This window comes from Caretta caretta, chromosome 1 (assembly GCF_965140235.1).
Source record: "Caretta caretta isolate rCarCar2 chromosome 1, rCarCar1.hap1, whole genome shotgun sequence".
NCBI classification, from domain to species: Eukaryota; Metazoa; Chordata; order Testudines; family Cheloniidae; genus Caretta; species Caretta caretta.
In genome coordinates this window covers 51,482,363-51,495,308 of record NC_134206.1, presented here as the reverse complement: position 1 = coordinate 51,495,308, position 12,946 = coordinate 51,482,363, and the positions used below count along the sequence as shown (strand labels likewise).

General features: G+C 41.9%; 2 protein-coding genes across 6 annotated transcripts in view; one reads left to right on the top strand and one right to left on the bottom strand.

The window, feature by feature from the left end:
- NBEA (neurobeachin) overlaps nucleotides 1-12,946 on the bottom strand; it is an 858,254-nt gene that overhangs the window by 227,275 nt on the left and 618,033 nt on the right. For all 5 annotated transcript variants that reach the window (XM_048847621.2, XM_048847613.2, XM_048847638.2 and 2 more), the window contains one exon: nucleotides 7,498-7,634. In XM_048847621.2, the coding sequence (XP_048703578.1) occupies nucleotides 7,498-7,634 (137 nt within the window). The remainder of the gene's footprint in view (nucleotides 1-7,497; nucleotides 7,635-12,946) is intronic.
- Nucleotides 2,705-6,323, top strand: MAB21L1 (mab-21 like 1). The gene has a single exon (XM_048847657.2). The coding sequence runs from the start codon at nucleotides 3,782-3,784 to the stop codon at nucleotides 4,859-4,861; it is 1,080 nt and encodes a 359-aa protein (XP_048703614.1). The 5' UTR covers nucleotides 2,705-3,781; the 3' UTR covers nucleotides 4,862-6,323.

Sequence of the window (12,946 nt, the reverse complement as noted above, 5' to 3'; positions counted from 1 at the left end):
CAGCAGTTACCATGACAAGGATGGAGGAAAACACATGCCTTTGTCTGAAGTTCCAGAGTAGCAGCCGTATTAGTCTGTATTCGCATAAAGAACAGGAGTACTTGTGGCACCTTAGAGACTAACAAATTTATTTAAGCATAAGCTTTCGTGAACTACAGCTCAAATTTGTTAGTCTCTTAGGTGCCACAAGTACTCTTTTTCTTTTTGTCTGAAGAGTTTCACTTTCGGTTTTAAACAACGATGCTGTCTAAACTCCACCGGAAGGATTTATTTTTCAGTTGTGTGGAAACAGAGGCAAACAAAAACGAAGTTAATTATTTTTACATTTTCAATGTCTAAAGGAAGCCACGGTGCCCCACGCCGCCTAGGACTAATATTTTGGGGCAGCCACTTAGTAACAGTGATAACGTATCTGCCTGTGTCCTTTTGTGCTGGTTATTGTCAGATCCAGATGCCCAATGGGGGAACGAGATGGAGTAAGAAAACAATTCAGCAAGTTCATTTTTCTTACTAAGGAAACCTCCGGGAGCTGACTTCACTTTGTCGGAATAGGTCGACTTGGCCTACAAATTTCCCTGCAGCTTCGCACCGGGCTTTCTTCCCCGCAAGTACCAGATTCAGTTAAAGAGCACTCAAATGCACCCAAAACGCCTGCCTACGGTTTCACTTAGGACCCGTTCCCCCTCCGATTCAAGTCAGATTGGCCAACGTCCTCAACGGAGCTGGATCGGGCCTTTGGAAGCAATTTGGGGCGTCTGGGACTCTTCCCCCATCCCCAAGCATGCCTGCGCCTGTTCCCGCTGCGGCCTCTGTTCACAAGAAGCTCTCCTGGGACCCGATGGGGGCTTGACCTGAGCAAGGTGGGTAGGATGGGGTCCTCCATCCCCGCAGCCGGCTCCACCTGGCCACATGTGGGTTGTAGAGGCAATACACGTGGGGGTGGCGATCGCGGCACACGCGTTACCCTCCCTGTGCCCAAGGACCTCGGGGCGGCTTCTTGGTAGAGCGGGGTGTTCTCTCGCTCCGGAGCTCTCGCCCACGCACACAGCTGCGAGTGACATGGGCGCCTGGAAGCTGGAGCGGCACGGATTAGTGGAGGGGCTAGTAGCGCTGCGGGCAGAGGCGAAGACGCGGCCCCCGCCCCCAGGATGCGAAAAGGGGGGAACTAAAGATAATCGCAGCAGGCGACAGCGATGATCAGAAAGCATCTTCTGCCCCCTGAGTTAGGACAGGGCATGTACAGGGGTGTGGGCAGGGCAGAGGGGCGACCGCGCGTGTGGAGACGAGGAGCGATGCGCTGGTTTGTGATGTGAGGGATGAACGCGGGCAGCTGAACGCCCCATTCCCGGGGCTGCAGCCGGCGGCAGCTCCGCTCCCGCCTCCTCCTTGCAGAAGGAGCTGCGCGCCCCGCCTGCCCAGGCCAACGAGCCGCAGCAGCGTCGGGGTCTCGGACCCGGGAGCGTGGCCTCTTGGGGATTTCTGATTTTCAAAGCGCAGTTGTTGAGAGAGCACCGGGGCAAAGCATTTTGCTCCCAAGCTATATGGCTAAATCTGGAAATAATACCCAGCCCGCTCAGCAGAGGGTCAGAGCCTGTCTGCTCACCAGCCTGGTTTTCCTCCCCTGGACATGACACTTTGGATGAAGCGAAGAAAGCTAAAAACTATGGAAAGTAGCTATTCCTTATAAAAAAAAATACCAAGAACGTGCTGCGGGCACATTAGGGTGCGATTGAGGAGGGGAAAGCTCCTTAAGGGTGAGCTGATGTCTGCAGTTCCTGGGTTAGGAGTCTAAAGACAACCCCGGTTTCATTTTATTCATGAGTAGAAAGTTACAGACGCCCATCAAATTCTTCATGTGGATCAACAGTCCCCGAAATACAGGAGCGTCTGCACTAACGCTACGTCGAGCAAGCAAAGCACAAAATAAACTCTTCCACACCTTGGATGTTGCCGCATTAATAGGCTAGTGACAGGAAAACGTTAATGGCATAAGACATCCCTGTGCAAGCCGATAGATGTTTCTTAGAAAATAATTTCAAGGGACAGTAAATTTAAAAATTAAGAATCTGAGTCATAAATTAAAATTTCTTAAAGACACTAGAGGAAAAAGCGCGTGCTATGGATATAAATCACGTTTATTCTTAAACAAAGCACGGAAGATGCTGCGAAATATGTTTGTCGTACCAATCTTTGCAAACAGGAGGACCGATTACTGACACTTAAGATACTAAAGAAGAAATTTGTTTAATTATATATCACACACACGAAAATCCAAACTGTCAGATTAGTTGTCTGCCAGCATGTCTGCACTCGCTAATGTCCCTCCCGTGTGCACATTTATTAAAACACAGCTTGCAAATAGAGTTCACATTAAAATAAACTGTCCAGATAAGGAGATTAATAGATATTTATTTTGCAACGATGTCCTGAAAGGCATCTGAACATATATGGCGTTGCAATATCTTGGTGACATATACCGAATATAAAAATGAAGCTAAGCACTAGCAAATAAGATTTACACTAAGTATCTGCTGCTTCTGAGACTGAATATGAAAATAAACTGTTAGATGCGTTTAGCAAATGGTATTTCCCTCATACGTTACAAATATATATATTAAAAAACAGGCAGAGAGAATGCAATATCTGCGTAACCTTAAAATCGATTATACCTCGTCAGAACATGCTTTAAAACAATTTAATTAGCGGATGCTGTGTAATATTTTATTCCTGCAAACATTACATTGCCGAGAATCTATGGCCTTATACTCTGGCCAATTCATGAGGGGAAAACTTCTGACCTGCAATTACAGACAACTTATCAGGAGAAAGGGACACCATGATTTGACGCCAAGAGCGAGTTAGTGAATTTACGTATCTGTTCTTTAAAGAGTGAATCCCCGTATATAGCTCAGTAGTTGATGGCTCTCCATTAATACACCTGCATTCACATTTCAGCCTTAAGGAGACAAACAGGGATTTAGTGCAGAACACCACAGTTTTGCCAAGTCCTTTCAAAACATCAATACGCTTCAAATTACACCAAAAGCCGAGAGATTCTTCTTGATTTCCAAATATATAGGTGGCCTGGATGCTTTTCTGCCAGCAGCCGCCTACCTTTAGTTTGTGTATACATATATACGTGTATATATAGCCAAGAGACGGATTAATTAGCCGGGTTTGAGCTGAAGGAGGCTGCCGTGACGAGACCAGTGGCGATTGGCCGCCCGCCTGCCTGGCCCTGCCTTTATAATTTCCACACGAGAGCATCTGGGCTCTTATACTAACCAACAGCCAGCTTCTCCTGACACATACACACACACAACACACCGACACCCAGCACTTTTCCCACCATCTGATTAACAACCCTGCACACACACACACACACACACACACAGTGATTACTACAGGAAAACATAAATACATACGAAGAGGGTTTATTATTTTGACTACTGGAAGCCTTGCTGTGTCTCAGTTCAACTTTTGTTTTTATTGCTGCTGGGGAATTGCCGATCTCAAGGCTTTGCTCTCACTCAATGATCCTTTAAAAAAAGAAAGGAAAGGAAAGAAAAATATCGCTCCCCCCTTCGAGACGGCTGCTCTGAAAAGGCAGGAAGAGAGCATCTGAGCAGCAGTTGCCACAGCGTATTTTGAAAGACATTTGTTACGTTTCAGAGCGCTGCAGCCTGTTTCCCCTCTGAAGTTGGCTCCAGCCTTAGCAGCCGCATTGGATCCCACAGCCTATTGCGAGACTCCGGTATACAATCCGGATCTCTGCCCCAATATGATCGCGGCCCAGGCCAAGCTGGTGTATCATCTGAATAAATACTACAACGAGAAATGCCAAGCCAGGAAAGCCGCCATCGCCAAAACTATCCGAGAAGTCTGCAAAGTGGTTTCGGACGTACTAAAGGAAGTGGAGGTGCAGGAGCCCCGTTTCATCAGCTCTTTGAACGAGATGGACAACCGCTATGAGGGCCTGGAGGTCATTTCTCCCACTGAGTTTGAAGTGGTCCTTTATCTGAACCAAATGGGAGTTTTCAACTTCGTGGACGACGGCTCTTTGCCGGGCTGCGCCGTGTTAAAGTTAAGCGATGGGCGCAAGAGGAGCATGTCCCTTTGGGTGGAGTTCATCACGGCTTCTGGTTATCTTTCTGCTCGCAAAATCCGGTCCAGATTTCAGACTCTGGTGGCCCAAGCCGTGGATAAATGCAGTTACAGAGATGTGGTAAAGATGGTGGCTGACACGAGTGAAGTGAAACTGAGAATCAGAGATAGATATGTCGTGCAGATCACTCCAGCTTTTAAATGCACAGGGATCTGGCCAAGGAGTGCTGCCCACTGGCCACTTCCCCACATCCCCTGGCCGGGACCCAACAGGGTAGCAGAGGTCAAAGCTGAAGGATTCAACCTTTTATCCAAGGAGTGTCACTCTCTAGCAGGCAAGCAGAGTTCAGCCGAGAGTGATGCCTGGGTGTTGCAGTTCGCAGAAGCGGAGAACAGACTGCAGATGGGCGGCTGCAGAAAGAAATGCCTCTCTATTCTCAAAACCTTACGGGATCGTCATCTGGAACTGCCGGGCCAGCCCCTGAATAATTATCACATGAAGACTCTGGTTTCATACGAGTGTGAAAAGCATCCCCGGGAATCGGACTGGGACGAGTCTTGTCTGGGCGACCGGCTCAACGGGATTTTACTGCAACTCATCTCCTGCCTTCAGTGCAGGAGGTGCCCACATTACTTCTTGCCCAACTTAGACCTGTTTCAGGGAAAACCTCATTCAGCCCTGGAAAATGCAGCCAAACAAACTTGGCGACTGGCTAGGGAAATACTCACCAACCCGAAAAGTTTGGAAAAACTTTAGAGGACAATTAAAATATGGGCCTAACTGATCAGTCTTCTTATTTTCAGATAAAGTTTAAACTTCCTGTTCGAAAAGTCAAATATTTCCACTTGAGAATGCTAATAATATTCTCTTTAAAAGGAATATTGCTTAGGCTCCTCACACACACTCACAACAGCAAACACTATGACATATCTTCATCACAGTTTTGAAATTCCCCCTGAAAAATGTATCTTAACACCCGGAAACAAATTCGGCTGTAATTTAACATGATTGTGACCATTCTGCCTAGAAACGGCACCAATGGATTATAACAAACCCCAGTATTTTTGTGTAAATCCCTCTGTGAGTAAAAGCTATTTGGATATGCCATCTGAACAAAACCCTAATGTACATTTTAATTTGTATCAAATATTGTGATCGCACATTGTCTTTGAAATTGTGGATGTTGGTGTTTTGTGATTTGGTGAACAGAAGTTAAATTGCCATTTCGGATACTTCAGGACATTTTCTGCTAAAGAAGATACCATTTAAAAAGGTAGATTTTATCATGGTACTTTTGTTAATTGTCTTTTGAAGTGTCTGAACTTAAAAGTTTACATTTTTCGTTTCATATATATTGCTTGTTCTATTTCTAACATTCCATAAATATACTTGAAATGTTATTTAAATATATTCAAAAGAAATTTGGATTCTGCTTATATAATAACGCTTGAATATTGGAATTATATATTTGAAAAATGCACTTGAAATACACTGGATAATGACTTTTTGTGATTTAGATTTTAATTTCTGTTGCTGATTTTATTTAATTACAAGCTAATAAATGAAGTAAAATAAATATTGTTAAGCGTTTCAAAACTGGATCAAGTTTTCTATTTGAAAATATGGCCAATGTAATGTTTTGCAAATCATAAGGGAGCAGCCCTTTTCCTACTGACTAGTTTTGTAGGAGAAGAAAATATTGGTGTATTATATGCACCACAAATTCGTGTGGTAATTAACAGAGCAACACTTTCTTCAGGCATCAGAAAATAAATTTACTTTTGAAAGATTCGCTATACCAGGTTTATGTTTCTGCATGGTTTTGAACAGTACTGAGGAAACAAAACACAGCACTGAAGGAGAGGCTACTGAATGAGCAATGAGTCTGATTCCTGACAAAAATCAATATTTTGGAGCAAGTAGTAATAAAGAAGAAAGCAAAATTTACAGGTGAAGAGGTCAAGCCAGTAGCAATAAAATGAAGAACAATATAACTTCCGACCTACAGATCCACTATGGATGTAACAAGATTGCAAGTTGCATCTGTAGAAATCAACTCCCTGTGTTCAAAGGGCATTCAAAGAGTATAGCATGTGCACATCCATAAAACTGCAAGTGATCACAGACTGTCTGTTCATACTCCAACATATGATTATTCAGAACGTATATTTCCTTAAAATATTTTAAGATTAAAATGCAAAATAATATACACCCAAAATAGCAACGTATATCATTTATTTAGTAACTTAATAGTCAACAAGTGCTGAACTAAGCAAATTGCCTATATAATAATGTCCAGTTGTAAGAACTCATAGTGGGTGGGTATTTGTGATACCATTACAATGGCTATTGTGCAAGAATCTTTTTTATTTAATGCTACGAGCATGTTCTGAATGTCAGACATTATTCCTCAATAGAAAACCTGCTTTATTAAAACACACCTTTTCAAAAGCGATAACTGCGTTTTTAAAAAGTTATCACTGAAAAGCATTTACAGTGAAGGTCTTTTTACAAGAAACAATATTGGAGTGACTTTTAAAAGTATCTCCTGTATTTTTCTCCCCTACTTAAGAAACTTGTAAAATTGTTTTGTGAATGTATAGAGAATAAAACAATAAGAAGAATAAACTACATGTCAGAAAGGTGCCCCATAGATAGATCCCTATAACAATCCCCCACCACATCCCCCACCACATGTATGCTCGACTTTAAAAAAAAATCGGATTCAAATTTTTATTCTCAACGCTAATACAGGTCAAATATATGTAAATCGCTCTTAAATTGATTGGATCTACTTCTCTTGCAGATGTCAAGGTGTTTTGTAATATTAAACAATGCAAAAAATTAGATATTTGCCAAGAATTAGCTCTTGTGCTCAGGCCCACATGATAGCCATTTTCTTTTTCAGAAAGAGAACATTAATTTCAGTATTTGAACAGATAACATTTATTAAAACGTGCAGCTTTTTCCTATTTAGAAACTAACATTCTTGAAATAAAGGGATTCTATAAAATCCACTGCAAGAGAAAAGCCCATCACTGTGTCTTAGGGGACCGCAGTCTGGGACCGCTGTTACCTCAAGGGATTTCAGAGCAATTGGCTTAACTGCTAAATCTGCCCATGTTCATACAGAGGCATTCAGAGAAAGATTGTTAAAAATGTGCACGCTGTAAGTAATAGAGGATTTGCCATCATTAATACATTTCGCTTTTTAATAAAACACAGTAAAAGCCCACAGGAGTAAGAGGCGTTTGGGGGGAGGAGGGGACCTTCCGCACTCTAGGCTGTGCGTTCCGATTATGTTCTCCGGGCAGTGTTTTAACATACAAATCGCGTCCAGACAATGCGTACTGTAAACACACCCAGCCCACGAGGAAACGCACTCTACTCACTTTGGGGTCAATCTTCTTGAAGGCCGGATCATCCTCATCCACCTCGAAGTAGATTTCCGTGGTGGTGATGGAGAGGGTCCCTTTGGCCACTACCACAGGGGCGATGAGCTGTGCCGGCGTGCTGAGAACCACCGGGCCTGCAAGACAAGGGCAGGGGCGTCAGGCCGTAGCAACTCCAGCCGGCCCTCCCCCCTTCCTTACTGAATGCAGGCACCTAACAATCCGCCTAATAAAGTCCATTTGTAAGTTGCTTTATATCTTTCTTGCCAGGGCTCACCACTCTGCTCTCTCGTGAGTAGTCTGACAAGAGTTTGTGAGCGGTAGGGTGAGACTCCGAGATGAATCAATGACCAAAATTCAGGGGGGCTAGAATGAAAAATTACTGCCCTTCTCCTTTCGTGACCTTCTTATTCCTGATTAACACTAACACTGTTTAGATACAGGAGGTTGCAAGTAGCAGTGACACGTTACATATAGTTCTCAATAAATAGGGTCAGCCGGTTCAGGCGAAGGGAGTCCCAAAAGCTCATAGTTTGCACAAAGTCTGGGGATTCATCTCTAGATATCGGCGCTTTCCTGGGAAAAGCAAATACAGCCGTCTGTACTTTCATAGAAGCCGAAAACATTCCCTTTCATTAGTGTTAACTCCGAGTCTACAGCTTAAATCAGAAGACATCACAAAAGAAAAACAAATAGCCACATGTGATGTCTCAGAAAGCGGCACCCAACGTTTTATACCTTTCCAGCAAGATTTTTATTTCAATGTCTCACCGCTAAGAACTTCAAAAAAATAATTTTACCATAACATTTTACACAAAATATAATTCTTTGCCACCCATGTGTGTGTATTGAGGAACGGGGGTGGCGTAATTTGTATTCTAACTGCCAGCCTTTAAGGGCGCATTGTGGGAGGTTTTAATTTTAGGAAACCATTTCTGCTTTAATACAAAGAGGCGCTGATCTTTAATCCGAATTCAGTAAATCTGCCGTTAAACTGCTAATGTGATTTAGGAAGCTCACTTATTTTAAACAAAAATAGATTAAATATAAAATTCTCTTACAAGTCCACAACTAACTTGCACGAAGAAATCTATACCTAGACACATGAAGTATAAGTAATAAAGGCTTACTCGACATTTTGGAAACTCAGTGAAACCAAGGTATTTTATATATACCCCCTATAAAAGCTATTCATCTCAATGTACAAAAAAGAGAGATCCTGTTCATATTTATGCAGTTAAAATGTTCTGTACAAAAATCCGGATCGCGCGCAAGGTGACCCTCAGACCGGTGGATCTCCAGTTGCAATCCGCAGGCACTGCCGAGACTCTCTGTGGTGGGTGAGTGGTGTTTCACACCGGCACGGGCAGGACAAGCTTTGGGCTTGCTCTGCACAACCGCACCAAGGCTAATAGGCACCGGTACAATCTTCTCCTCCTCCCACAATATTTTACATACACACGCACACTTTACAATCGGATGGTGTAGCAACACTTCAAATTACACACTTAGCCCAACTTAGTCGTGTATCAGCGCATCTAGCTGTCAGGTGAAACACCCAATTTGAGACTGTGTTGCACAACGTATTGTCATTTCCTTTGCAAAATAAACGAAGGGAAAGGCACGGATTATTATGTGTACAAGAGGGAATCTAAAACTCACTGTTTCACTGACAGCTTTCAGCAGCCCAGTGTGGCAGGCTAGATAATATTGATACAAACTCTAGTATTCCTTCATTTTATTGTTTTCTATCTCCTAATAAACCAGTGTAGCCTCTTGAATCCAGTCAGCTGATCTGAATCACATGCCGAGGGTTTTGCTTTGCTCCTGTCCCCTTTAGCCTCCATCTTCTCTCCGTTATTCTGCTGTGGGAGCCGAGCCCAGCCGAGCCGCGCCGCTAGGAAACCTGGCCTCTCTGCAAAGGGCAGGGTGATCGATCTGCAACGGCGCTTTAAAGGCTCATCAATCTTAATCTAGGTTGCTCAAGTAATTATGCCCGATTCTGTTGTACGATTACAAGTGGATTTGGGTTTCTATTCCCTAGGCCCCTCTCCTTTGTGTTTATAGAAGGAGGATCTATCTATACGGACAGCAGCTCCCTGCCCTGCAGAACCACTTGCCCTCTTAAGCAGACCATTCCAGCCCCTCTTTTAACCCTTACCCAACAGTAGCCCCAGAGCAGCCGTGTTGCCCTCCCTACTCATTATGCTGTACACACAGCAATGGGTTTACGGGCCTTTGTGCTAAAAGAAAACTGCGTTAAGATGATGCATATTGGAAACAACTTGATATTCTATCATTTTAAGGAGGCGTTAGTGGGCCTTACTGAATCCCAGAAGGAAGATCATCTGTTTAATCCAATTACCTCTCTTTCCCTTGTGTTATGCGAATAAAATAAAAACAAAGTTACTAGTATTTAATGACAGGTTTCAGAGGAACAGCCGTGTTAGTCTGTATTCGCAAAAAGAAAAGGAGTACTTGTGGCACCTTAGAGACTAACCAATTTATTTGAGCATGAGCTTTCGTGAGCTACAGCTCACTTCATCGGATATTTAATGGTCAAACAGCCAAAGCCTATCACCAGAAATCTACAAGGACAATAGGGGAACATAGTGAGTAGATTCCTATGGGTACCTGTGTGACTGGGATAGACAAGGCAGGAGGGGTTCACTTCCAAGACTGTGATTTAACTCCGGGATCAGTGAATTTCAGATCCCGCCCCCCCCTCCCCCGAGAAAGTCTCAAAGCGCCTTAAACAGTAAAGTGATTTTGACCAAAAAATAGTGCCCCTGTATTCAAACGACATTCTAAATGTGTAGAAACGTAATACAAGCGAGCTATGGAAATACCGTTACGAATAACCTTTATTGTACTTTCTAAGGAAAACGGATAATGTTTATGAAATATTTTTCCTTCCAATGAGGGCGTCCTCTGAATAAGGTGTAAGGGATTTCTTATTTTGTTACAGGGAAAATAGATTTTATAATTCCTGCCGCCGTCTCTCCTCCCTCCCCCCGAAGACGACACAAAATGAAATATTCAGTCTTATTAGTGTGTCATTTTTACACTAGTCCTTTGGAAATCTCCAATTACAACTTCCAATTCCATAGCACGTTTAAGGAGCACTGAGTCTTTTTGTTGTAGCCTTCAGGGAGCAAACCAGCCACTGAGAGAATACGAAATTAATCCACTACAGCTATAGAGAGAGAGGATTATGTTTTAATCCCCTTTGGGACAGTCTCTGGATTTTAAGGATCCGATATTAAAATGTTTACATAAGGCATAATCAAAATACTGCAGATTTTCCATATGGTACCCAGTTATCTGGAAGCTTTGGGTTCTTTTCCAAAACACAGCCGACCGTCTAGTGAAGCAATAGCGCGGCACACCTGACGCCGGAAAGAGTCCGATGGGCTCGTTCGGTTTTGGAAAGATAACGAGCTACGGCGACCAATCCAACCCACTCACCTTTGGGGCTGGAGAACAGCGCTTTTGGCTTGGAAGCAAATATTCACTTCAAGCACAGTCATAGTAATAAAAACGTGCATAGTAATGAACCCTCCCAGCACATACCAGTATGATATGTGGGGCATTAGGAGGCAGTTAAAAAATGAATATTGCTTATATCTGCTCCTAATGCACGTATATTCAACTGCAACTAAAAATCCGATGCTCCCACCTGAGCTCTAGAAAGACTGGACCTGTTTTCCTGCACTATTTCACTATACAATTTGGGCTTTGGTTGTGGGTTGACAGGCCACCACGCCCTTTTACCTCTAGAAAAGGAGACAAAAAGAAGAGTGGAAATGCTTGTCAGGAATTTGGACGCTTAGAAAGAGAATATCTTTTCCAGTATAATTTGGTTGAACATTTCCAACCATTTTGAAGTAGACCAGGGGGCCAACAGTGTAACGGAGGAAACGCAACGAACACTTACAGTTAAGAATTCACTTTAGATCCACAGGTTTTTTAATCGGCTCACGTGTAGGACTTTCCGCCTGGTGTCCCCTGTGGTAGGCACATGTGATTTACCTTTCTAAAACAAACGATGTAGCGAATAGACACTTTTAAAAAGTAATATTTGTTTTTTCAAAAGTAAATACTTGTGGGATTGGGCGGTTCCACTGAAAACGCAGAAATCAGTATCTGTTTTTTCCCTTCATTAACATTTTGATATACAGGGAGTTGGTTTCTTGTATTATAAGGATAGCAAAGAAGGTCAATGCAAATGAAAAGTTTTACGAGCTGAGGGACAGCTTACAATTTACAAAACCAACATCGATAAAATTACTTCTCTGGAATCTGGCCTTTTATGAAAGCCCAAAGAGTAACATTCTGAAATATTATCTTAAAGACTTCAGCTTTCTCAGAAGTGCTTTGAGGTGGTTGTTTTTAATGGTAAGAGCTAAAAAGAAGTTGGTGTTTACATTGCAGGTGTATTTGCTAAAACGAGAGTGCCCAATAATTCTTAAATGGAAATATGTTTTTAGTGCACTTGTTGGATTATGAAAAAATATTTTCATAGCTGGCACAGTTTTACAATATAAACCTCAACAGGAACATTTGAGAGTTGAAAACAGTAGATAAAGGAAATTTAATTTGTATGTGGGTAGTTTAAATGGAAAACCTGGTTTTGCATAACTTCAAAAAGCACACCTTTTTGTGTGCCATTTTAATTTGATGACCTGCAGTGCTACATATATAGTATACAATAAAAAAGAGTTCTGGTATCAACAACAGAGAGAGATTTTATATATATGAAGTAGATTTTGCTATTTTAAAATAAAAACCCAACCTGTTTTTTCAAACATTGTGTTGAGTTGAAAGATGGCGTCAGAAACAGTCATGTATCTGAACTGTAAATCTACTATGCTGCTCATCATTTAATTTCTTTAAATCTAAATGCGCACTTGATCTACACCTCTCAGAAATGAACTAAAATTTATAAATACAAATAATAATAATTAATGCTTTAATTGTAAAGAGCAAGGAGAGCAAATTGACAATGTTACACTTTAAAATAGTTCTAAAACTAGATATCTGAAATGGGTTCACATTTTAAAATAACTGGTTTAAAATGTGCACTGAAACTTTTTTTAAATTTAAAAAGTAAAAAATCCAAACCCAACTATATAATCACAGAGTAAAGATAGAAGCAGAAGTAGCTTTAGGCACCAGATAAAAAAGAAGGGAAAGGGATTTGGAGTCAAGGGAACCAAAAATAATGAGAAAGATATAGATACAGATAGCTAATTAAGCTGTACAAATATAAGGAAATTTATAGTACTGATGTGCAGAATTCAAAGATTTAGCCATCTTTGTTCCTATGACTTTTATAAATCTGACCCCAAAAAGCATTATCAGAAAAATTCTTCAGTCAATATCCTGAAATTTCTCACATCAGGAGGTCAGACCTCATTTATTATAAGGTCAGGAAGAAGTGGTAGTT

What these genes read in the sequence shown, in the direction of transcription:
- MAB21L1 (XM_048847657.2), top strand. Translation starts at nt 3,782, where the DNA reads ATGATCGCGGCCCAGGCCAAGCTGGTGTATCATCTGAATAAATACTAC.